Below are 25,885 nucleotides of genomic sequence, written 5' to 3'. Positions count from 1 at the left end.
TTGGTTGGTTGTGTTTTTGTACACAGGAAATCATAGTTTTTTTGTGTGTGATGACTATGACTTATGTTGTAACACTGTCCTTCCCTTCTAGTTTGAAGGCAACATGGAAAAGGTCCAGAAGGCAAAAGTCTCCCTCTACAAGAAGACAATGGATGTAAGGCTGACTTGTGTTAAACCTGCTGCAGCTCTGGGCCTTAATATGTAACAGTTTTGCACTTTGAAGATATAGCCTACTATTTGTGAAACACACGCTGGTCTGATGGAACCTTTCAGTAGCACGAACACGTGCTGCTGACAGGAAGGAAGTGAAGTATCTTTTTTTGTGTCTCCTGGCTCAGTGTATGACGTCTCTCCCCCCCCCTTTCCTGTTAAGGGCTCATAAAGCGAAGTGTTAATTAAACAAAAGCATGGGTGTTCAAATTTCTATTCTGTTTCCCTCACAGTCAAAAAAGTCCTACGAGCAGCGTTGCAGGGAGGCAGACGAGGCAGAGCAAACGGCTGAGAAGATGGGCAACGCAAGCACAGCCACTCCCAAACAGATTGAAAAGGTACATCTTTGCTGTGCTATGAGATGCATCAAATATAATTTAATTTGCAAATGCCATCTTTGAATTTAAGTTCAACCAAACATCCAGGTTAGTAGAGTTAGTCTACAGGGCTGTCTGTAATTAGTCTATTAAAAGACACAACAGAGAGTAAAACTTCACATGAATGTGAGTTAGAAATCAGGACCAACCTGGTAAATAATAAAAACATAAATCAGAGAATAATTAAATATTTAATATATATATATATATATATATATATATATAAAAAATGGATAATACACAGTCAGTTCATATAAGGAACACTGTTATGAATTGTCACCATCTTTTTTTAATGCCCTCAAGTGGAAATGACTCATAATACTGAGTATTTCTTTTGTAATCATTGCCTGGCTGCTTGTTCCTCCTTCTTTTAGTAAAACAGGGGGGGGGGGGGTCCAAACTTTTTTCTGGGAGGGTCAGATTTGATAATGTGAAAGTGTCTGAGGATCAACAGTCCCTGATGACATTATATTAAACAATAAAAGATGTGTATGCTGTTATTTAATGACACGCAGCAAACCAAGTAACAACATTTTTAGCATTCAAATGAAACAAAACAGTTTTATCAGAGTTTACAGCATACATTCAAAAGATTCTGAAACAGTCTGATTGTGATCATTTCAAACAGGCAGGTTATTGATCTGATCATACATGGCAGCTCTGGTTTAAGAGCAGTATAACAGGCCACGGGCTTTTTGCTGCACTGAGCCAGCAGTGGAGGTGAAACCTCTGGGAAAGAGGAGTTCATTTTTGCTCTTTATTATGTTTTAACAGCAGATACTCTGTTCTGCCTCCTCTGTGTAAACTGCATGTATTTGGGCACAATGGTATCAATGGTAGAGGCAAATCAGTTACTTCAACATGCAACCTCATTTACTGATGTCCCTTCTTATAGCTTAAAATTCATTAAAAGAAGGTTGCATTTTCTCGTAGTCTGTCAGTATTGCTCATTCATTCAAGTTGAAAAGTTTGGAAAATAATATATATATTTAGTGTTAATATTTGTTTAAGCATGTGAGACAGATGTGATAGGTAATGTCTTATTTAACTTTGTTATGGTTCATGTTGGGGCACACAGACAGCTCATCACTAGTGTTTTATTATGAACTTCATTAAAGCCAGTGTGTTCTTATATGTTTTGTTTTGTTCAGATGAACAACAAATCCCGTCAGTGCAGAGAAGCAGCAGAAGAGGCTGGTAAGTATAAAATAAAACATGAGGTGTAATAGTACAGACCATGTTTGCAGTGAAGGTACTGTTTCACGCAGGAAGCTGCCGTGGCTTACCAGAACACTTTTTTTTAGGATGGTGGTCACATTGACTTCTCTTTTATGATCTAAAACTATAAATAGTGCAAGATGCAGCATATAAACCTGTATATAGTTTGTATGTGTGAAAATGGTACAGAACTGATTATCCTTACAGTTATTTCATTTTGTCTCCAGAGAAACAGTACATGTCGAACACTGAGCAGCTTGACAAGATCCGTCAAGAGTGGGAAGCAATACATGTCGACACATGTGAGGTATGGCACTGTGTTTCTTCTCTTACTATGTCTATCATCTACGACTCAATGCTGACCCAAGACCAAGACTGGCAATACCCAAATCCTGTTAGGTCAATGAGGATGTATAACGCTTTCCATCACATAGACTGAGTCACTAATCTTTGAAAATGTTTCCGGGCCACAAAGCCGTCCTTTATGTGATAACATCAACAAAACTGGAACTGGTATTCAAAAACTTTTACATATACACGCACGCACACATAAAACAAGCAAAATACAGTTAGATGATAGTTTCACTGCTCTCCAATCAAATTGCAGATGTTTCAGCAACAAGAAGAAGACCGCCTCAGCGTTCTAAGAAATGCCTTGTGGGTGCACTGTAACCATCTATCCATGCAATGTGTGAAAGATGACGAGGTAAAGACAGCCGTGTTCAAATTTTCAACAAGCCGAACACACAGTTATTTACCATTTAAGTGATTTTTTTACAAACTGGTCTTGTAGTGTTACGAGGATGTGAGGAAAACATTGGAGAAGTGTGACATCACAGCAGACAACAATTGCTTTGTTGAGATGAAACGTACTGGCTCAACCCCCCCAGGTATGTGCACTGCAACCTTCCTGATGTGGATTTGAATATGTTCAGTTCGGAGTTGGACATTTTAATATTATCTCTCTGTTCTTGCTACAACTGAATGTTTGGCAAAAAGAGGTCACACATTGTGTAACGTGACATTTCATCTGAAGCAACACATTTTAATAGACTGAATTATCTCACCACAGCTCCAATCGACTTCCAAAATTACTACGAGGGAAATGTTACAGCTGAGAGGAACGGCAGCGCTGGGATCGTAGGGGTCATGAAAAGGTCAGAATTACACATTAAGACATTTAGATGAATGATGATGAAAAATTATAATTATAGTTTATATTTTTTGATTTCTCTTAATGAGTACTCTCTTAAATTTCTAGGTTTTCAAATCTCCTGCAGGGAAACTGCTCTACTGGCTCCAAACTTAGCATCAATGAACCAGTTGCACAACCTGCCGGTAACAGCCCAGTTCTTCAAGTTTCTAAATAATGGTAGTTGTGAAATTTTGGAGCTGTGTTATATCCTGTCGCTGTGTAACCGTTGTCCCCAGTTGAAGGCATTACATGAAACTGAGTTACAAGGTTTGGGTGTTTGCATTTGGTTAACAAAAATCTATTTTGAATTTTGCACTGAGCAAGAACACATGTCTAAAACATGATAAACTGCTCATGAAACCTATTGTCTTAAAGAGCTCTAGTAACATAAGCAGGCGAGACTTTCTAATGTGTGGTTAACCCAAACTCCAGTCTGTGAACCATTTACTCGAGTTGAATCTATTCTTCCACCTCAACCAATTAACTTCCCATTTACTAGTAAATAGATAAAGAGCTGCTGTCTGACATGTCTCTTCTCTCCCAGCAGTAAGAGAAGTACATGATAAAGTATCAGATGATGAATGGTTAAACTTAAACTAACTGATGAGATGGTAACTGATGTTATTTCCTCAGCCGAAACATCTGAAGGAGTGTATGCATCCATTCCTGGATTTCAGATGTCCCAGCAGAACAGTGCCGAGTACAAGGTGGTGTATGACTATGTGGCACAGGTGAGTGTGTAGGCATTAGTACATTAGACCTTTTTAAGTTACACTTTATTTTAAGTATAATCTGCTGACTGTCCTTGTGTAGGGAGAAGACGAGGTCTCTGTGTCTACTGGGGATGTTGTGGTTGTCATAGAAAAAGGTGAGGATGGCTGGTGGACGGTGCAAAGAAACGGCCTCACTGGATTGGTTCCAGGGTCTTATCTGGCTCAGGAATGAGGTTACTTTACGTGGACATTAACTCATCTATTGGGTTGACACCCCCTAGTGGTCGCAATAGAAAAGACAAACTACAATGCATGCCAGTACACCTCTGGGATTTGACCCTGAGATCTTTAAATATAAATATAATATTATTTTCTCTTACTGCCTCTGCTGGGTAATTCTCATACTAGTGACTGTTGTTAGATTTACTGATCTCTTGCACATGACAACAGCATATACTGTGGTGTCCCTACATTTTTAATGTCTCTAAAGTTTTATCACTTGGCTTGTATATAATCTGTGTGTCTCTGCTGTTTGTATCCTGAATTTGTTTATAAAGCATTTGTTTGTATTTATTCAATACAAAAATCTTGTTTGTTTCCAACCTTGCTGCTAGACTTCCACTAATAATGAAAGCTGTTAATTTAATTGAAAAACCTTTATTAACCACTTGTTGAAATGAAGGCTATTTTCAAGGTGTATTACTAGAAAATGAAACCAAGCGCTATTCCTTGGTCATGTGGGTGAGCCAGTAGCTGTCTGTGTTGTGGTGGCATGTTCTTACTCTGCAATCTAAGTAATCAACACGGTCTTTTTTTACCACCATTTTAAGCCTGTGTAAAGGCTGTTCAGTGACCACAGGATGCCACAGAAGCAGATACAACCAGGTTATAGGACTCACTCTTAGAGAGCTCATTGGAAGACTTGACAGCCCCAAAGCAGACAAGACTAGAGAGACAATCATGTGACTGGGTGAGCATCACCATACACACCTTTAACATGGCAACCACCTGACCTCTGACTTCTCTTTCTTGAGAGTAAGATTTTTCATGTGAAAAGGGCCTTGTCTTGACAGAAGACACAGGATTTCAAATCTTTGCCTTACATACATATATTTTATTTACACTATTGTGTCTGCAGCAAATCATATTCTACAAATATACCAGTAGACTATTGAGACAAAAACACCAGTGTCTTAAGTTAAGAAGGTACTACTACTACTACTAACTCAAATACCCCACACACTAAAGATTTTATTCTTAAAAGATCAGATGAGCAAAAGCCAGTTAAGTTACATAGTTTACACACAAAAACATGCCGTGCCATTGACTCGGGCAAGGGTGTTAACTGTTTCTTGACAGAATACTGCTGGTGAAAGGCTTTAACTATAACTGAGCTGCAACAGTAGTAGCCACACTAGAGTAGTAGTAACAGTGGAGGTACAAGGGAAAGTGATACACACTTTCATTCAAATACATGACAGATTTTAAATAAAATATAGTATGCAAGCCATACACATGGTGCCACCTTAACATGAGGAGATTTGCTCATGTTGCACCCCCACCCCAAAAAAAAAATTACTACCAAGGCTTGCGTTTGGTTTGCATCCATAGAGGACAATTATCCTGTCAGACTCCCATTCTCATCGGCCTATCAAGAATTTGGCCAGTAGCTTTTTGGAAAAATTGGTAAAACATAAATAATTCACTCCGGTTAGTGTGTGTTCAGGTTAATGTGGTAATTCTTTTCATGCTCTTACCTATGAGAAAACATGTCTGAAATTAGTGTAAAAGTGAGATTCTGCTTTATGCATATGTTCCTCCAGTGATAAGAAGCTCGTAGGCAGGATCTCTGGTTCTGCGGCACAGCACGACAAAAGCGCACAGCATCCCCAACATCTAAAAAAGAAAGAAAATGTATATGTCACATACATCATTATGTGATGGGAGAAACCTACTGGCTAGTAGCGACTGGCCGTCACTAGTTGTTTTTTAAACTAAATAGTAAACATGTAAAGCAAAATTAAAATGGGATTTAGAGGCCACATTATGTGTATTCTTTGTGCAGTAATTTTTATCAGGAAGCAGCAGATTTATTGTCATTATTAATTGGTACTGAGGAGACTTGTCCATTCATAAAACAACAAGGCTTTTTAATACCTGGATGGCAGCAAACGTCAGAGCAGTCCAGATGACATACATCATTATCTCCTTCAACTTCTTCACAACCAAAGCTTCACAACCCTACAAACAAACACAAACAGTATGTTAAAGCATATAAAACTGGGTGATGTAAGCTATTTGTTTTTAGTATGACTTGTGTATACCTCTTGGTAGAGCTCTTCAGGGTGAGTTAGGGACCCTGTGCAGCTTCCAACATTAGCTTTGCAGCAGCTGATGGGAACGCTGTTGTTCTTTGATTCTTGAAACCAGTGTGTCTGTTGCCAATCTGAGTAGTTGTGGACTCCACAACACTGAAGCTGAAAATTACAATTAAAGTCAATAAATTAGTCAAAACCAAATATGTGTCTCCAAATAGACACACAGGAGAAAGAGGAAACAGGACTTTGGTCCTCACCTGTCTTTGAATATAGTCGATGGCGCGGCTCTGGGCGTTGCTGTTGGTGCCATTGTACTCATCATAAACTTTCATGATTGAACTATTCACTTCATCTTCAACCTGGCAAAGGTTAAGAAAAGTGAGAGTAAACATTTGCTCAGACCTCTTCTGTAATACAAATCAACATGACAGCAAAGACGGGCTGATCAGATTCGGTTATTGATGGTTGATTGTCCAATTGTTCACACACAAATCTGCAGTGTTACAAGTTCAAGAACAACAAATGTATAAAGCTGGCTTGTATTTGACTTCCTCACCTTTGCCCGGTAAACATATCCAAGAACCACCACAGCAACTTCTGTCATGAAAACCAGCAGGAGAATGACGACAAACTGTGGATTGAATTACAACAGTTAGGTAAACAGTTCCTATTGTGTGCCACTATGACCTGTCTCACTATGGTGAGAAACATCTCATTAATTATAATTCTTCAGATAATTCTTATCCCTCACTTCACCATTGTCATTCTTTTATTGTAAACTTGCTGTACTGACCGTTGTGAGTCCACAGTAGCTCTCTCTCACTGTAGCGCAGCATCCAATGAGCCCGATAATGAAAAGGAGGGCTCCAACGGCAATGATGGTGACTGCAGGGATCAGCGTGTACACATCTTCGAAGAAGTGATCGTAGTCATCATAGGTAATGAAGACGTAGGCTCCAACATAGCACAGGATACCAGCACCGGCCTGTCAGTGAGAAAAACGAAAATTAACACAATAGTGCTATATATACACACACACAAACAGCTGTTAACACCATCAACAGTTAAACCAAGAGTTAAAAAAGTTTGATAATTTTACTTTTGAACTATTTAAATACAGATATAATTCATTTTAGTTGGCATAGGTATCTTTTCAGATTATAATACCATTTACAAATAACAAAGTGTATTGAGAAGTATGTTGATCTATCATTATAATGTATAAACAATGTCATATTAAGGAGATTTGAATGTATATAAGTGAGCTTACTGTAAGGTTTTTTTATATGAAGACACCTGATCTGCACCTGACATCTAAACTGACTCAACAGGAACAAGGTGAGGGCTGTAAACAAAACAAGACAACCAGGATGTCTCTATATCTTTTTGTACTAACAGACTTTAGTGCAACAACAAACGTGCTATTTCTGGTATTTTTAAACAACTACACAAATGTTGCTGAATCATGCTGCTGTGAGTAAAGAAAGGGGGTCAAAAGTGGTTTAACTCCAACACCATAAACAAATGGACGTGTTAACTTAATGCGTCGTAAAATGTGTAACATTTAATAACAAGCTTTTAGCCTGGAAACTACTGGTAAACTCCCTCATGTACCTCTGTAGTAATGTCACTTCCACTGCCTCCTTAATCTAATCCCTCCCCGGTGTAACAAAGGTCGGCTGCCGCAGCAAGCTTAGCTGTTAGCAGGCTAGCTGCTGTAGCTGCAGCGCTGTGTGACGCACGTTAAAAACTGGCATAAACCTTCAAACTTACCCAAAATATTAGGTTCAGAAAGACCAGAACTGTCTTTGAAGATGTGATGCCACACTGTCCCATCTTGGACATGGAGGTTTAGTCCCGTTCCCGTTGCTAAATTATGCCGGTTACTGCTCAGACATGTCCCAGCTCCACTACTTGTACTCCATATCCCAACTCTGCACGCCTGCAGCTGGCTGCTGCTGCTGCTGCTGCGCAGCGCCACCGGCTCAGCCACACAACAACCACACCAAACTCTCCAGAGAGATGTCAACCTGTCGCCACCGCAAAACCATGTAAACATTACAAACCTAATTACACAAACATTCTGTGTGCAATACTATATCTTTATCCATCACTTCTGTTTTTATTTTTAATGTATTATAAAAAAAAAACGAATTAAACTGCTCTTTACTGACACCTTGTGGCAGAATATTTGATTTTTTTTACCTTCTTCCTCGTACATTAAACATTACTAAATACTAGACTGGGATTACTGGTCATGTTACATGACCTACAAAAATACAAAAGGCCGGGTGTCTACATAGATGGAAAAAGTCCTTAACAGTAGGGTATATTGGTAAAACCAAAATGCTCACAATGTCCAAACACTTCTCAAATACACTTTAAAATAACACTTCAAATAGTGAACTTAAAACCTAGACATTCACAACAATTGTGATGAGTTTTTTTTCATGCAAAACAACTTTGAGGATTGAAATTAAATTTCTGTGGTGGTCCTGCTATAGACTGGACACCTGTATTCTAAGACCACAATAGAGCTGCCTGCTTCCATGAAAGACCGCCACCTCAGCTCCACTCATGTTCCACCTTTTTGGGAGTTCTGATGGACTGTAATTCTGGCACCATGGGGGTTTTATTCTATTTTGCCATTATCGCCACATGAGTAGCTTGAATAGCTTGTGTGATTACAGCTTCAGTATTTCTGATTCTGCATGTAATAATGCAAATATAACATGCAAATTCCTCACCCAATGGTGTTCACTTATCAGTCAGTGACCTTTGTTGTTTTAAGTTCTAACTAACTAAATAAATGATAGACTACTATTTCTGTTTATTATGATGATCTTGTCTTGTCTGTGGTAGCCTAAAGCGTGCCCCTTTTTGGGGGTTTCTCGGAACGCTGCATGTGATTTATCTATTGTATTTAATCTGTTTCTTAGTCTTTTGTGCCATCTGCTGGTCATGTAGGATAACAGCATCATTTCTTTTGTTGTCATTTTAATTGTTTAAAACAGTATTTCACTGGGATTTCTGTTTGTAAGAGAAGAACACATTTCATTAGAAATAGGCTGAATTGAGATGTTGGATATCTCCTGCTTAAGTTAAGATTTAAAGGGCATCATATGTGAGGATTGAGAATTGAGATTTAGGGATTTAGGGTTTGGGATCTCTTCTAAACCAAAGACACCAGACATAGCAGACAGATACATTTATAGGCATTTCTTTAATTGTTTCAGATTGTAGTTCACATGAAAATGTTAAAATAAAATACTGCATAGTTATAATAGATATGAGTAACGTACAAATAGTAATACTATCATATGTTCCCCCATACAGAAGTGTTTACCATGCTGCTATTAATAATGTGAGAGCCTAAGTCATCACAGAAGAGAAGCTGGAATCAGCATGCGTTCCAAATATTTTGTCCCAGTGACTGAAGTGCGGTGCAAAGTTGGTGTTGGGTTTCTGATGGTGCACATCATGTTTGCTGGGTCCTCCATAGATGCCAAATGGTATCAGGCGTGATGTGGACCAGGGGAAGTCATAGCCACAGTGATCTTCCACAGAAACATACACATGTACTACCATGAAGGCCCATGTGGTGAGCAGATGACATCTCAGGATTACAGGGTTCAGCGTGGTCCAAAAACCCACTGTGACCAGCTCCCAGCCTCCAAGACACTGAGTGGCAAGAGCAAAGGGAGACGAGTACTTATGATGGATGGCGTGAAAGGTGACATACAGCCAGCGAATTCTGTGGTGCAGAAGGTGCCAGATGAAGTACTGGAAATCAAAGAGCAGAAGGTTGCCTATGACCCCGGCGACCAGCTCTAGCAGGGATGGAGCCTGTTCGGGCAGGTCCAGCGGTGGCCTCCAGGCCCACTGAGCCACAGATGCCGGCAGCACAAGAAACACGTGGTTGTACGAGGTGACGCCTGCACAGTGCAGCAGTGTAGTGGCTGTTGGCCGACGACTCGGCTGTATTTTAAATCGCTGGACCCATGCCCAGCTGTCCCCCATAATGTCACAAACCAGGTAAGGGAGGCAGATTATGAAGTACGAAGAAACAGTCAGCACAACTGGGAAGAGCGGAGATCGCAGGTAGTCCCTATAGTTGAGCCTCAGGCTGTCCCACAGAGGTTGCAGCACATTGTCTCTTCCTAAGACGCTGGTATCTGCAAGGTCCATCCTGAAGTCAAGTCCACAATGAATATCTGAGGCCCTTCAGTCAGAAAAGGTAGCTTCTGGTAAACACTTTATCCCATGACTGTCTACTCATGTTCTCTGTGTGGTTTCAAGTGCCAGCCAGGTGCGCCAAATTATTCATACACCCTGGGCACCTGGTAATATGTAGCGCTACATGATAATTGTAACCCATGTCATGTGACATTATGAAAAAAAGTTAAGGAAAATACAGCTCAGCGTTTAAGGGATTATTTACACTCACAATTATTCCTCACACATTTGGAGGTAATCACAATTACTAAGTAGACCACTTTACCTGGGATGTAATTTCAGAGGCATCTGAAATCCTGATAAGCTTTTTCTCTTGCTGTTCAGTAAGAAGTGGCATGCAGAAGCTTTAGGAACTCACAAGAAAATAATCACAGATGAATTGTGGTTGTAGATAACTGGATTACAACAACAGTTTAACATGCACAATGCATTTATTAAAAGATAACACAATAACACTACACATACAATGACAAGAGCAACTAAGTGTATCCACTGATCCCTTTGTATTACTTTTCCATGTTAAGAATGAATTTTTGAACTGTAGATTTTATATTAACTCTTCATAAAATAAAAATATATTATTTTATTACATCCACTTCATCTGCTGAACTGGGCAAAGTTCAAAAACAAACATTGAACCTCCCAGTCTGTAGGGGGCGACCATTCCTCTCTGGTTTATAACAGAGGAGCCTTTAACAATCTGTCACTAAAAGCTCCAGAGTCCTCTGCTATAGCGCTTTGGCCTGGTGCACGTTACGACAGGTATTGCTGCACTGACATTTTAGAACCTTTCGTCGCACTTCATGACGTAAAACTAGCGCGCTGATGCTTCTGTGTTTTTAGCACGTACAGTGCAAAGTACAAAACCATTTTATAAACTATACTAAACTTTGCTGTGTTATCAGTGCCTGGAATAAATCAACACGGACTTTTGTATAGTGCTGAGGTAATGTATAAAAACCTATTTAATTTGAAGAAAGTCACCTACACGTAAAATAAATATCCCAAATCTAACTAAGGTTGAGCTATCTTAGCCAAATATAGCTAGCTGATTTCTCGCCTCGTATCTTACCTCAGGACATATATTCACTTATTTCAACTAAGTCCACCTGATTGTCTTCTAATTATCTGAGGAAGACAACTACTTTGCCTTATTTAAAAATGTTAAAAATTTTCTTTTAGTGTTACTAGAGAAAAACTAATAGATGTCTCTGTATCCTGTATAATGGGTGTCACTGTACTAATTTACGCAGGCTGAAATAATCATGGAAAATGATGAAGAAGAGAAGGTGGGGGAAAGTGGCTTAGAGCCAGTTCTTCCAGCACCACAGCCGTGTCGTTTCTTCTCTCAAGGCAGACATTGCAATTTTGGGAAGAAATGTAAATTTCTGCATGTAAGAGATGAAACCAAAGCACATGACAAGAAGACAATCAGGGAGCTCTCCCTGTCAGATGGCACGCTTCCAATCTCACAAGGCTCTGGTAGAGATGTGGGCCACAACCCTCCACCAACTAAATACTCCAAGGCTGTGCCAGCAGGTGCTCGCCGCCCCTGTCGCTACTTTATCTCGGGCCACTGTTCCATGGAGGACAGATGTCGCTTCTGGCATCCACCACAATTACCCCTGCTGGATGAGAAGCCTGATTCTGGAAATCATACAGCCCCACGGAGGATTCAGCCTGTATCTCGACCCAGTGTTCTCCTCCAGGAAGTGAAGCTGTGTGACCTGACAGAGGATGTTATCAAGCAGTTACGAGAAACTGAGATCAAACAGCTGCAGAAGCGTTTTCCCAAAGACCAGCTGATCATTCAAGAGCGGAGTGATGGCAAAGTTACTTATTATAGGATGACTGTAGAGGCCACCGACCCAGACTGGGTAAATATTTTATCAACCATATAGCTTTGCAGAAACATCCACAGACATATTAGTTATATAATCCTGTACAAATACAAAAAAAAACACATGCAGGAAGTTACTTTTGCTGGATGTGTATTTGTTAATTAGTACAGGATAATGCAGGATTTGTATCAATCAAGCTGCACCTCTAAGATTGAAGTAAGCCTATTTGCATCGGAAAACAGGGCTGGAGCAAATCTAATCTGGCTGCACTCATTTGAAAAATTAAAAAAATTGAATTGCTTTTCTTTGTCCTCTTTAAGCTGTCTCTAACCTAATATAAGGTAAAAGCCACAGTCCAAAACAATAGGCACAGGCATGGAAGCTCTGTTGTCTTTTAGACACTTTTACCTAGAAATATATTAACTTTGTATTTAACTTACAGCCTTTTGATCTGAAAGAAGTTGACATCATGGTGAGCTTTCCAGACACTTACCCTGAAGAGGTACATTCCTTTTACAGTCTGCATTCCCTCATATACACTATAAGTAATGCTGGACAATTTTTCATCATCTTGATACCTTTTCCCACAGATTTTTACATTGGATATACCACTGGATCAGAATCTGCCAGCAGTAATGGCAAGGTGAAAGCAAGTGCAGTTTGTTTTAACATGTAGTGTTTTGTGTTTTGAGTGATTTTGGTGACATTGGTTAATCCTTCTCATTTTTGACTACATAGACATGTACAGCAAGCATCGTTGGAATGGCTCCAAGCCAAGCATGCAACCAATCAGCTGATGGGAAAGGTGGAGCTGCTTTTTCGGCCTTTTGTCCGCTGGCTAGATCGCAGCTTGGAGAGACTGTTCACCGAAGGAGCCAAGCAGGTGAGACTGCAGCTGTTTTTCATTTCAATGAACTAAGATGGCCTGAAAATGGCTGCTTAATATAATGTAATTTCTGTCTCTTTTTTTTTAGCTGAAAAAAGACATTGATTTAGAAAAAGCTGGATTGCAGTTCATATCATATCAAGAGCTCCAGGCATCAGTGTGTGAAAGATCAGATGGTGCCCCTGACACGGATAAACCTTCAGACACAGATGAGGAATCCCACAATGATGGAGAATTTGGAAGAGCAGAAGTTGAGAGGTCACTGGAGGAAGGGAAGTTGCAGGAGGGTCCAGGTGTTGCGGAAGGACAGCTTCAAGAGGAAGCAAGTCATCTGGTAGAGAACATTAAGATCAGTGATCCTCGCAGAGGCACGGAGGTGAAGCTGCTGGGACTGAGGCTGGGAGAGAACACAGCCACTGTAGCTGCCCAACAGATCACCATGTGTCTTCAGTGTAATAGGTTAGAACATGAACACTTGACACAACTGATCTTCAATAGTAAGCCTGACTTTTTGCTGTATGTGTTGTTTACAGGTGCAAAGTAACTGCAGACCTGACACTGACAGGGAGGACACCTTGCACAGCTCAGTGTGAAAAGTGTTGTGCCAGCATTAATGCTGCCTTCAGGCCATGCTTGCTCCACCATTACAGTGATGTCCTTGGATACTTAGACCTCCACAATGCTGCACCTGCTGACCTTGTGCTTAAGGACTGCGATTTCACTGTGGGCTGCCTCAACTGCTCACAGGAGAGCCCAGTGCAGGTGATGTCCTACATTTTACTCTGCCACACTTGAGTTTAAATGAACCACATAACTGAATTACATGAGCTCCAAACTTTTTCTCTCATTAGAATGTTTTCTACGGACAAACAAACGAGTTCAATTGTGAACAGTGCTACAGCAAACTCAGCATCCTGGCTGAGAGCACAAGGTTCCAGTATATTCAGCCTCGCACTAATAAAACAGGTCAGAGCTTACCTACATTTGCTATCAAAGGGATCAGCATAGATTTGCAGTCTTACAACAGCAGACTGATATAGTTGGATTCTTAAGCAATGTTACATCACATTATTACTCAAAAGCTGTCTAATGTGATTTTTTTCCCTCTTTGTTGAAGTTTCAAGTTCTGTTAATTACAAGACCATAAGAGATCCTGCTGTGCAAAAGGGGAAGCCACTGCCAGAAAAAGGAACATGCAAACATTACAAACAGAGCCATCGCTGGTTAAGGTACAACACACTCTCAATTCTCATGTTGAAAAGTGAAAGCTTTGAGTGAAAACTTTGCACCATGTTCTCAGGTTTCCCTGCTGTGGCCGGGCTTACCCCTGTGACGGGTGCCACGATGAGAACCAGGACCACCCCATGGAACTCGCCACTAGGATGATTTGTGGTTTCTGTGCAAAAGAACAGGTGGACTGTAGATTTTGTTAGTCTTTATTTGGAATATAGTGACTTGTTGTCAAATTAAAAGAGAGAAAGAGTGACCTGTAATAGACTGGCCCTGTAGTGTAGGACAAAGCAGGTTTAGAATATTGATGGATGGTATCATACGTAGCAGAACGCTGCTTAATTCCTGTGTGGATGTTCAGTGTCCTGATGGCCCACAGGTTACTTTTTCCGTCCTGTTTTTTTGTTATTTCTAGGCTCACCACAGAGAAACACAAGAGATCTAGCACTAATACACAAGACAATCCAACACATACAAAGGGGATCACAAGCTAGACACTGGTGAGCACAATCAGGGTGAGGAATCAGGTAAAACATAAGGAAATACATTGGGACAACAAGACTTTTAAAATAAAACATATAGCAAGACGAACCATAACAGCTAACTACAAACACACAGGGGCAGAAGAGAACAACCTATGGAAGAACCAAAATATTAAAATAACAGCAATGGTCCAGAACAAAGGATTAAATCACAAACAAAACCCAGGATCATGACAGAATATGTCAGCACGCTCTGATAGCGGGGCAGTATAATGTCACCAGGAACCATTGTTTGTGTTGATGTGTGATCTTACCTTGTCTTTCTAATGTTATGGTGTACCTGTTTGCTCGTACAGCCCTACTGCAATGGAAAACCCTGCGTCAGTTGTGGGAGTATGATGACGAGAGGTGCCCGCACAAGCCACTGGGAGGGAGGACTGGGATGTAGAAACAAAACCAAAATGTCCAGGTTGCTAAGCGTTCATAGAATGTATTTAGAATTATAATTTATTTCAATGTTTAAAAAAAATTTTTGTTTTCCTTTCTTTGTAGGAATGATCGACAAAAATATGCCAACACCAACAAAACGGTTTCAAGAAAGGCCGTCAGTGTGAAGAAGTAACTGTGCATAAAGGGGATCACAAGACACTGATAGCATTTTACAATGTGATACATGATTTCAATGAAATTGATTTTCCTAATAAATCATATTATGATCATTCAGTGTGAGAAATCTTAATATTGTGGTCTCCTTAGGTTGTCTGTTGCAAACTGTTCCTGTTGTTGCTGTTATGTATATTAGGATTGACACAAAGAAGAAATGTACATGTTTAAAAGATACTGATCACTCAAGTAGCAGCTTTCTAATCTATTTGGTCCAAAAAAATCCTCTGGAAGGAATGGAAGGTCGGCACTGCTTTAGGACTTCGCAGACATTATGTATATTTGTGTCTGTGTTTTGTAATATAATAAAATAGAATGGAAATTTTTTTAATGCATTAGCTTTACAAAATATTTTTATGGTGTCAGGTGGAGGTATTAAAAACGAAACAAATGGGGTCTGTTCTGTAAATCAGAATAGGCAACACAAATATTTTGGATTCATGTTTCTTGGTCCTTCTGTTTATGCCAAAAACCTTGGACCTGGAGATAAATGTTTTAGCTTACTGTTCTGTTGAATTGTTTTCCTAATCTTCTTGTGAAGGTTTGTTGCAGACTGCTGGGAAACTGCTGGGAAAAAAAACTGCTGAGCAAAGCTCCTTCCACTATAAAAGACCATGCCGTGTCATGCTCAGAAGACCTGCCGCAGCAACAGCAGCCTTCAGTGGCACTGCACTAAGATGTTGAACATCAGTGTGCCGCCTCTTCAGGTCCTGCCCTCACAGGGTTCTGATCGTCTCCTGCAGCCATTCTGGGATTATCTACTCTTTCACCACAGGCCTCTCGTCTCTTCTCCTTTTTTCCCTGTTATGCTGGCATTTTCCAGCTACTTCTTGTTCAGTGTACCTTTTGCTATAGTGGACCTGTTGGGAGAAAGAGTTCCTTCATTCCATCAGTACAAGATTCAACCAGACAGGCAGCCCACAGTGGGAATGATGGCAAAGAGCTTCCTGACAGCTCTGTACAACCACGTCTTCTTTCTTCTACCCACTGTTATCATTGGCATGCTCATCCTGCCCACACCAGACCTGCCACAGGATGCTCCCACAGTGTACAAGATTTGTATTGATGGACTGGCTGCACTTCTTATCTTTGACACTCAGTATTATATCTGGCATTTCATTCATCACAAGAATCCACACCTATATCGCACGATCCATGCAATCCACCATGAGTACATGGCTCCATTCTCCTGGTCTACTCAGCAGCTCAGCATCCCAGAAATACTTTCAGTGGGACTCTGGAGCAACCAGGACCCGGTTCTTTTGAAGTGCCACCCAATGACTATGTGGTGTGTTATAGTTTTCAGTGTCTGGATGTCTGTGGAGGACCACATAGGTTACGACCTGCCGTGGTCCTTGAATCATCTGGTGCCGTTTGGTCTTTTGAGTGGAACATCGGCTCATGACATGCACCACCAGAAGCCCAACAGCAACTACGCTCCTTTCTTCAGTCACTGGGACAGAATCTTTGGCACTGCTGTTCCTTTGAGAAAAAAGACAGTGAAAAAAATAACACATCGAATGAATACATTGTAAATACTTTGGTACATTTTTTAGCCATGTGATAGGTAGCAAGAGTTGTAATGTCACCAGTTCTGCCAATCACAGATAACATAGGAATCACATTATCATTTTAGTATGTACCCACTTCCCCCCAGATCCACATGTATGATTATCTAGGCTGGAAATAAATATCTGCCAATTTTATAGAACAAATACTGTTTTTTAAGGTAAGAACATTTTTTAACTAAATCTATATTTTGTGTAGCATTTAAACTATTGTTAATAAAATTGTTCAACTTATATTAGATGAAATTGCAGTTTCTCTGGCAAAATGTGACACATTTTCATCTGCTAATTTCAAATCATCATACTAATTTAGCTAGCTAAACAAAGACTGACAGGGGTGGGGTAGGTTGTAACACGTATTTTAAAAGTGTCTGATCAGGACAAAAATAAGGGAAGATCCATCAGATCTGTTGCAAAAGAACATGGGATCTGCCATGTAGCACTGGCCAGGTACTGCAAATCACTGCAGAAGCTGAGAGACCCTGGTAAAAAATAAGGGCAAACCAAAGAGAAAGCATGCCATGTAAACATGAAAGCCAAGGTTGAGGATTCTGAAACTTCAGATGACGAGAACTTTTGTGTTGTCTGTATGGAGCCATTGTTCAACTCAAAGCCAAAGGAGGTGTGGCTAAAATGTGCTTTGTGCAGTGTCTAAAACCGAATCCTCATTCAGTCTTACAAACATCCACACATTGACAGTGTTTTGTTAGACTTGCACATTCTTTGAATGGAAACACAGAAGTTGAGTTTTTATTTTAAAAAAAAGTGCCTTAGAAAAATATGCTGAGGCACAAAGAACGATCTTGTGTTGGGTTCCTGTGATTGTCTCAGTAAACTTTGTTTTGAAGCATATTGCATATTGTGGCTTGTTTTTCTTCTTCTGTTATTTTTTTACAACCTACCCCAGTATGTGTTACAGTCTCCCCCAGCAGTAAAATAGATTGTAACAAAGGCACTTCACATCAACCTTTAAAGGGGTTGATATTCTTGAGGAAGTTTCTACATGTGCTTTTTATAGTAAACAAATGTGTATACTACATATAAACATTTGAGTACTTTAGCGTAAGTTAAAGAAGCAAAAAGTGTTACAACCATACCCTGTCTCCCCTATTTCTGTCCTATATAAAAGAATGAATGAAATTAATGGTGTTGGAGTGATGCTGATAATGAGAATGCAGTTAAGCTTCTAGAAACGAAAATAAACCAATCCTAAGCTGTCAATTGGTGTTTACACCTCAGTAAGCCTGCTTTACTGTGTATGTGTTGTTTACAGACGCTCTGTTTACAGAAGCACGCTCTGAACAGCTTAGTGTGAAGCTGCAGCATTAATATCTGCATGCTTGCTCCACCATTACAGTGATGTCCTTGGATACTTGGACCTCCACAATGCTGCACCTGCTGCGACTGCTGACTGTGAGCAGGTGATGTCCTACATTTTACTGTGCAACACTTCAGTTGGTATAAACATCATAACTAAATTACATGATCTCCAACTTTTTTCTTGCATTATAATGTTTTCTGCGGACAAACAAATGAGTTTAATTGTGAACACTGCTGCAGGAAACAACATCAACATCCTGGCTGAGAGTGCAAGGTTCCAATATATTGCCAAAAAAGGGATCAGCACAGATTTACAGTCTTACAAGAAAAACTGATATAATTGGCTTCTTAAGCAATGTTACATCACATTATTACAAACAGAGCCATCGCTGGTTAGGGTGCAACATACTCTCAACTCGTGTTGAAAAGTGAAAGCTTTGAGTGAAGACTTTGCACCATGTTCTTAGGTTTCCCTGCTGTAGCCAGGATTACCACTGTGATGGGTGCCACCATGAGCCACCCCGGATTTCAGACAGGGATATCCCTGGCCATCCAGGGCCGGAACAGGAACCCAGAGACAACCCACCAGGGTCGAGGACCCTCCAGAGTTGGGACTGGTAAACAGAGCTAAGGACCTTCCAGAGTCAGAACAGGAAACCAGAGCTGATGACCCTTCAAGACTCAATGAGATGGCTCCAGAGGAAGCACCCGAGCAGGAACCCTCCAAAGACATAGCAGAAGGACCCCCAGAGTCCAAACTGGCAACCCCCAGAGTCACAGCCAGTGCCACATCCGATCCCATACTCAAAAACCTCTCAGCGGAAATTCCACCATGGCCAGATCATGTGCCCTTCACAATTTCTGACAGTCCCACCAACGGCAAATCCAACCGGTGGCTCCGACTCTGCTTCGGAGCCACCGGCTGGAGCTAAGTACTGTGATCTAACTGTTGGCTGCCTCAACTGCTCAGAGGAGGGCCCAGTTCAGGTGATGTCCTACGTTTTACTGTCCAACACTTGAGTTTGAATCAACTGAATTGCAAGATCTCCAAGTTTTTTTCTTTTATTAGAATGTTTTCTATGAACAAACAAATGAGTTTAATTGTGAACACTGCTGCAACATCTCAACATCCTGGCTGAGAGCACAGGGTTCCAATATATTGCCAACAAAGGGATCAGCATAGATTTGCAGTCTTACAACAAACTGATATAATTGGATTCTTAAGCAATGTTACATCACATTATTATTCAAAGCTGCACAGTCTAATGTGATTTTTTCCCCCTCGTTTCTGAAGTTTCAAGTTCCGTTAATTACAAGACCATAAGAGATCCTGCTGTGCAAAAAGGGAAGCCACTGCCAGAAAAGGGAACATGCATGTCCCATGTGAATGTTAAGTGTCCTGATGGCACACAGAAGGCTATTTTTTGTCTGTTAGTCCTGTTTTTTATGTTCCTGAACCTGACCAGGTAGTTCCAGGATGGAAGCGGTCACAGATGGTTACATTACTCTGGAGAGGCACTGAAAGCTGTCAGTTTCAACTACAGGTCAAACCTTGTCCAATCTTTTGTGCTGACCTTATTACCTTTTGGAAGGGAGGACCAGGCAGGAGTAATTTCAGTAGAGTGCAAAAATCCAATTTTTATTTCTGGGCTCACCACACAGAAAAACACAAGGAGAAATGAGAACTAACACACAAGACAGTCCAACGCATACACAGGGGAAATGCAAACACACAGAGCAGAAAAGAACAACCTATGGAAGAAGAAGTACTAAAACCGCTCGGTCCATGCAATCCACCACACAGTACATTGCTCCATTCTCTTGGTCTACTCAGCAGTTCAGCATCCCAGAAATGTAGCTCTCAGCGTAAGTTCAATCAGGAAGATTCTGTTTCCCATCATTCACTTTTATTCCTATCCGCTTCCTAATCTCTCTTCTTCTATCCCTCACTCCTCTGCTCCCCCTCTCTTCCAGTCAGCTGCATAATAGATAGCACCTCCCTCACCTGTCACCTTCTGTCCCTCTCCTGACCAATCACAGCTTAGCACGAAATTTAAAGGTCTCCAGCTTCTGATCGAACCCACAACCCTCCTCCACCCCATGCACCACCAGGCCCACGCCAGTCCAGACCTCCTATCTCCTGCCCTCAAGCTCTCCACCACCACCAGGTCTAGACCCCGGGGGGGTTTTCTGATCAGCGGTCTCTCCTCCTGCATTTTCTCCCTCCTTTCGGACGTGGTCTTCACGACGGGGTCTAGGACACCAATGCACATTTATAAATACGTACACAATAAATCTTTCTCATTCAGTCTCTCATGATTGAAATGGGACTGGGACTCAGGAGTTTTGACACTGATTACATTGCTGAATTTATTTAGCCATGTGATATGTAGCCTACAAAGGTTTAGGTAGCCTGACAATGGGGCAACAGGTATGTTGTGTGTCATTATGCTTTTTATACAAGTTTGCACTCTTTAGAAGTGGGCACCAGCCAGGGTTCAGCGTGGGGCCGTAACATTTTAACTTACTTAAGTGAATCAACCTCACGTTAGAGGCTTACATGTTTTGTGAAGGGGCTGCATTTGTTTGACCTTCCAGTGAATAAAATATTTTCACAGATCTGTAACTGCACTCCATTCACCATACCAGTCAAAAACAATGATTAGCTGTGATTACCCAAGGAAATACAAATTCCTATAAATAACATCCAACTCCTTTTCTCACAATCTTATTACATAATATAAAATCTTTCAAAGTGCTTTGCTTAGCAACATTCTGCTGAAAGAACAAGACGTTTCCTGTCAGGATCTCTGCTTCTGTTGTTCAATTCTGTTTTCCAGTTATTCTGGTATTTTGTATTTTCCTTGTGGTTATGTTTCCTGTTTTATTTCTTAAGTCTTGTTTTCCTTGTGTATTACCTTGTATTTTACATCCTCTTGTGTTCCCTCCATTTGTGATTACCTACCCCGCCCTGATCGTGTTCATGTGTGCCTTGTGATCACACCCTGTCACACAGTGTTTCCTGTGGAGTAACCTGTGTCTTTTGTCTGGTTTGTTCCAGTTTTCTGTATGTGGGTCATAACTGAACTTTCACATAACATTTCCAAACACACCTATACTGCTTTGTCCATATGTCACATAGGGGTAAAGTACAACACAACACAACAAGTGACCAACCCTTGAGAAAGGGCTGAGCTTTGACTGGGTGTGGAACACTGTGACTTCAATGTGGGGATCATTTCAAATAATGACATCAGAAAATAAATGGGAGTTGGTTGAAAGTTGAGTTTTTGGGGATTTAGGGTTCTCAGAGTATCTATTAAAAGCTCAACCTCCATTAATTGACAAGGACAACATTATTGAACCTGCATCTTCCAAGAACAATTCAGTGATTACACTAATACTTCTACAACTGCTTATTTTTCCACATTAAAAAATGGAATGATTTTTTGTAATAAGAAGGCCCAAAACACATAAAGTATGCTGAAAATATTTAAATATATTTATTTGTCACAGAAATAAAAATAATAATTAAAAATTAAACAAAGAAATGTTAGTGAAGACTCTTGTTTAAATACTGAACAAACATGTTGGCGATTTGTCCTGTGTTCTCTGTGGGATGCATCTTGGTGTAGCTGATGAACTGGCGCCGTAGTTTCCGCAGCTCTGCCATGTTGATGCTCCTAGTGAGCTCGATGTTTAGCATCAGGTTAAGGACATAAACCTGTTTTTTATTGAGTATTCTCAAAAAGATCACCGACCAAAAATATTTCAAGGTCTCAAGTTTCAACCTTTAAGGAGGATAATGATGCGTGCGCTGAATGTTACCGACGTCAGTTCAAATTCTAATTATGCTGCTGCCGTCGGTGGCGGCGGACCAACACACAATCTTGTGTGCTTTTAAGTAGAGCTCTGCTTGGGCTGATGCATTCAAAGGAGAAAATCAAAGTCTGCTTCTGAGAAAGTGCAGCTGCCAATAAATAACAACTAATCTATGTAATTTGGTTTCTCTTCACCATACTCATCCCAGGGCACGTCAGTATGGGTGGGACCTTTAACACTGCCTGGCTGCTGCAGCTTTCATTTGAGGCTTTTGATGGACACATTTATCCACCTTCCTCGTCTAACAAGCCTTTCATATAGAGGACTGTGCCTCCCACTGCTAAAAGGAATTAGCAGTATAAATGTCACCAACATGGACTGTAACATTGTATAAAAACAGAACTGCAAACATGTTGTTTGATAGAAAAAAAACAAATGGCGGCATGAGAAAAATGTAGAAAAAGGATATTTTTTCTGTGGATCCAGGAACTGAGAGGAGATCCCCAGGAACACTTGTCTTCTGTGCATTAAATATCACCTGAAACATGTTAATTATTGAATATATTACACAGAAAAATAAGCGTAAAGGGAGACAAGTTATACATTCACACTTAGCTAACTCTTTCTTCCTAATGAGAATTGTATTTATTTATTTGTGGGAGGGTGGGGGGTGGGTGAAAACACTGCCATTCATGTACCTGATTGTAAAAGCAGGGAAATTAAGCATTACTACACAAAAGCAGCACATTAAAGACACCTCCATATTGACTTCATTTGACTGATGTGACTCAGACATGTGTCAGGTGCCAGTGTTCATTGATTTTCAGGGAATTTTCATACTATTGATTGTTAAGTCAATCACATCAGACGAGAGGGGTCAGGGATTCTGAGTCATAATTACAAGCTTGCACAGTAAGTATGGAAACTAGCACAATACCAACATTACTTTTCTATTCACTGGAGAACGTGGATGATGTAACGACATTGTTTGCACTGTCGGGCAGGTGCTTTAACTGACTGAACTAAGAGTTTGCTTTTAATATAAAGAAAAATCAGAAAGTGCATACCATTAACACGTCCTGTGTGATCTTGTCCAACTCGTACAAGAAGTTGGCTGATGACAACGGCTGCTACAGAGACAAAGGAACACACCAGTTAAAAGACAGCATGACTCAGCACACATGAAGTGAAAATCATCTGCTTTGATTGACAGCATCTGCGAGTGTCCTTACACTCTGAGTGGACTGGTTTGGTGGGGGTGCTTTTCTTTTGAAGAGCGCGTCAGAAATGGCTTCGAATGGAAGCGTGTCATCTTTCAGGATTGTAAATAGAGGGCTGTCCCATCTGTTTCTAGAGTCCGGAGCTTCAAATCTCTGAACCAGTGCAGCAAAGCTTCAAAAACAAACACATCTGTTTTTTAAGAATGACAGCCACACACACACCTGTGATAATGTGAAGAGGATTCTGACTCACATGTCCTGGTTGTAGCGCTCTGCTGCATCTCGGTCGGTGTTCCATAAGGAGCTCTGTTCATCTGATGTCAAAGAGTACACCTTCCAAAATAGACAAGATGGATTTCAGTAATTACAGACACATATTACAGAGAGGTGTTTAAATCTTATACTACACTCACCAAGCAGTGTGGCGTCTGTGCATGTTTGATGAGGCAGAAGAGCTCATAGCGGTAGCCTGTAATAGATTTCAGTTTCTAAAATGTAAAAACCTTACAATACAGAATATGTGCCGCACACTTTTGTTGTGAAGCTTTACCTTTTATGTAGTTTAATGAATCCAAAATGACTATGTCATCCCTGTTGACTTTCCTAGACAGCAGATGAACAGATTAGGCTGATGACTGTAGTGTAAATGTTGGAAGGGATGTGACAAACCCACCTCTCTACTTCAGCTTTCAGAGATGCTCTGACATTTTTTTCCTTTTGGGAATCTGCAACACACCCAAGTAAATTAATGTTAGTGTAGAATTTACCATTACTTTGTAAAGACTATGGAATCCAGTATTTATATTTTTGGGGACTCTTATTACTCTCTTATTACTCTAATTATTATATGTCACAATTATGAAGAGTACTTCTTGATTATAAAGTAAATTGATGAGAAATGTGTGTTGATGTTGTGTTAGCAGTGTGTAATAGTCCTTATTTCGTTGTTTCTTTATGGGTCTGCTAAGTTTATATTAGCGTATTAAGCTAATAAGAATTATTAGGAAGGGTGACGTTGCTGTTACTTCCCCCAGCTTCTACATTGATCACATGTCATACAATTTAACACAAACAGCTACAAACACTACACCACTGACTGAAGCTAGCTACTAGCTTGACTTGCCTGCGTAAACACTGTTTCTCTCCACTCCCAGGGCTCCGTCTCCAACAATACGAACCTTCCGTTCAGTGTTCTCTTCAAAATACACCTTCAGCTCCTCCGCCCTTCGTGTTTTACCACTACAGGGGTAGCCACACATCACTATTAGGGGCATAACTCCGGCTTGTTACCACATAAACTACTCTTAACTGCACGTTGCTGCTTTCACCCGGATATAATAACTACAACCTGCCATTTCTTGAACTGACCATTAGGTGGCGCCACACCGCCTTCTAATCATAAAGCACCGATTCCACCATTGTTGCTGATTTGAGAACAGTTTATTGTAAATTAGACACAAACTTTAATTACATTTGTTGCTCTTTTTTTAATAACATAACATTTTATATGTATGTTGAAAAAGACATCATATTATATGACATTAGAAATTATTTTTCTCTTCTCTTCATCAGTAGGATGCCACACATCTTCCTCAAACAGGATCTCCTTCTCTAAATAAACAAGAAAAAATGTTCATGTACGTTTTATGACTTAACAACAACAACAATAATCACAGCAGCAACAAAACATAATGATAATGGTGAACTGACATGTCCAGGTCATAGTCTTCCTGGGCGTGCTGGGCCATTTTCAACATGTGGATGAGCTGAGCCTGCAGGTCATTCACTCCACGCAGAGGACTGGAATCTCTGACTTCACTGGGTCCATTTATATTTTCAAAAGCAGACTCGAATGAACCGTCCACGATGCTTTTCTTGCCCATGAAATGCCCTTTTTGAAAACAAAATCAACCTCATAAAAACTTTATCAGCAACATCGTGAAATAATGTTAGTTTTCTTACCTGTTGCCCATAGATTGCTCCTCGGATTCACCTTAAGCTTTGAGACTTTATTTCTCAGCTCAGTTAAATCAAGAGTCATTGAAGTGGTCATTACAATGCATGAGATAAGGATGAAAGAAGAAAAAAAATCTCCTCTGCAGATCTTTGTCAACATGCCTTTCATGTCTCAAAGATTATTTGGTGCTGGATAATTAAAATCTCTGGGCTCCTCTCTCTGTTTGGGCCAGTTATATTGAGAGGGGACAGGCTTAATATGCTAATGACATGAAGTCACCTTCAGTGTGTGTTGCTTATTGGATGCAGGATGCACGGTCACACGTATGTGATGTCTTTCTGACCTCACTGTAAAAGCCCCTCATTATCACAGCCGATTACCACTAAACAGCATCCAGCCTGTAACACAACACAAAAGGCCATACACATGTGTGTAATTAAATGCACCGATTTATTTGTAAGTACTTTACGTAAACGTAACAGCAAGGCACGTGGGCCACTGCATGCTAACAGATGTAATGGCTTAAGAAATGCTGTGAATCCAGGTTTCATTGGCTACTGTATGTACACAATTACTCTCCAATATAAGTCCTCGCTGTACACGGTATCAAAAAGTACAAACGTCTTTCA

At 40.4% G+C, this 25,885-nt stretch overlaps 7 protein-coding genes across 8 annotated transcripts; 3 read left to right on the top strand and 4 right to left on the bottom strand.

The window, feature by feature from the left end:
- Positions 1-850: 850 nt before the first annotated feature.
- ch25hl1.2 (cholesterol 25-hydroxylase like 1, tandem duplicate 2) lies at positions 851-10,219 on the bottom strand. The gene is made up of 2 exons (XM_028430135.1): positions 9,441-10,219; positions 851-2,128 (listed from the first exon to the last, which is right to left on the bottom strand). The coding sequence occupies exons 1-2, from the start codon at positions 10,217-10,219 to the stop codon at positions 1,930-1,932; spliced, it is 978 nt and encodes a 325-aa protein (XP_028285936.1). The 3' UTR covers positions 851-1,929.
- On the top strand, positions 2,241-4,315 carry pstpip1a (proline-serine-threonine phosphatase interacting protein 1a). Its single transcript, XM_028430139.1, has 6 exons — positions 2,241-2,511; positions 2,599-2,695; positions 2,878-2,962; positions 3,067-3,143; positions 3,634-3,731; positions 3,814-4,315. Exons 1-6 carry the CDS (start codon positions 2,413-2,415, stop codon positions 3,943-3,945), a joined length of 588 nt encoding a protein of 195 aa, XP_028285940.1. The 5' UTR covers positions 2,241-2,412; the 3' UTR covers positions 3,946-4,315.
- tspan3a (tetraspanin 3a) lies at positions 4,805-8,001 on the bottom strand. Its single transcript, XM_028430138.1, has 7 exons — positions 7,805-8,001; positions 6,825-7,016; positions 6,588-6,662; positions 6,289-6,390; positions 6,038-6,190; positions 5,871-5,954; positions 4,805-5,609 (listed from the first exon to the last, which is right to left on the bottom strand). The coding sequence occupies exons 1-7, from the start codon at positions 7,874-7,876 to the stop codon at positions 5,517-5,519; spliced, it is 771 nt and encodes a 256-aa protein (XP_028285939.1). The 5' UTR covers positions 7,877-8,001; the 3' UTR covers positions 4,805-5,516.
- Positions 10,220-11,074: 855 nt separating the features above from the next.
- Positions 11,075-15,425, top strand: LOC114452711 (uncharacterized). The gene is made up of 12 exons (XM_028432216.1): positions 11,075-11,213; positions 11,521-12,144; positions 12,551-12,610; positions 12,699-12,751; positions 12,847-12,991; positions 13,083-13,453; positions 13,528-13,756; positions 13,846-13,960; positions 14,112-14,223; positions 14,295-14,406; positions 15,063-15,175; positions 15,259-15,425. Exons 2-12 carry the CDS (start codon positions 11,533-11,535, stop codon positions 15,326-15,328), a joined length of 1,992 nt encoding a protein of 663 aa, XP_028288017.1. The 5' UTR covers positions 11,075-11,213; positions 11,521-11,532; the 3' UTR covers positions 15,329-15,425.
- Positions 15,426-16,046: 621 nt separating this feature from the next.
- ch25hl1.1 (cholesterol 25-hydroxylase like 1, tandem duplicate 1) lies at positions 16,047-19,189 on the top strand. Its single transcript, XM_028430472.1, has 2 exons — positions 16,047-16,900; positions 18,814-19,189. Exons 1-2 carry the CDS (start codon positions 16,047-16,049, stop codon positions 19,187-19,189), a joined length of 1,230 nt encoding a protein of 409 aa, XP_028286273.1.
- Positions 19,190-21,736: 2,547 nt separating this feature from the next.
- Positions 21,737-24,649, bottom strand: kti12 (KTI12 chromatin associated homolog). Of its 2 annotated transcripts, XR_003672234.1 has the most exons (10): positions 24,423-24,648; positions 23,973-24,024; positions 23,850-23,902; positions 23,713-23,768; positions 23,553-23,632; positions 23,312-23,471; positions 23,147-23,209; positions 22,700-22,777; positions 22,549-22,617; positions 21,887-21,954 (listed from the first exon to the last, which is right to left on the bottom strand). XR_003672234.1 is itself a non-coding variant. In XM_028431194.1 (9 exons), the coding sequence occupies exons 1-9, from the start codon at positions 24,571-24,573 to the stop codon at positions 21,811-21,813; spliced, it is 828 nt and encodes a 275-aa protein (XP_028286995.1). In that variant the 5' UTR covers positions 24,574-24,649; the 3' UTR covers positions 21,737-21,810. The 2 variants fall into 2 exon arrangements, 1 of the variants encoding a protein (XP_028286995.1); XM_028431194.1 differs by lacking the exon at positions 22,700-22,777 and having other exon boundaries at positions 21,737-21,954; positions 24,423-24,649.
- A 128-nt stretch (positions 24,650-24,777) lies between these two features.
- Positions 24,778-25,488, bottom strand: nmba (neuromedin Ba). Its single transcript, XM_028432184.1, has 3 exons — positions 25,262-25,488; positions 25,010-25,190; positions 24,778-24,910 (listed from the first exon to the last, which is right to left on the bottom strand). Exons 1-3 carry the CDS (start codon positions 25,422-25,424, stop codon positions 24,892-24,894), a joined length of 363 nt encoding a protein of 120 aa, XP_028287985.1. The 5' UTR covers positions 25,425-25,488; the 3' UTR covers positions 24,778-24,891.
- Positions 25,489-25,885: the final 397 nt, after the last annotated feature.

The sequence above is a fragment of the Parambassis ranga genome, chromosome 19 (genome assembly GCF_900634625.1).
Source record: "Parambassis ranga chromosome 19, fParRan2.1, whole genome shotgun sequence".
Taxonomy (NCBI): domain Eukaryota; kingdom Metazoa; phylum Chordata; class Actinopteri; family Ambassidae; genus Parambassis; species Parambassis ranga.
Note: the sequence above shows the minus strand (reverse complement) of the source record. Positions and strands in the feature narration are given on the sequence as shown.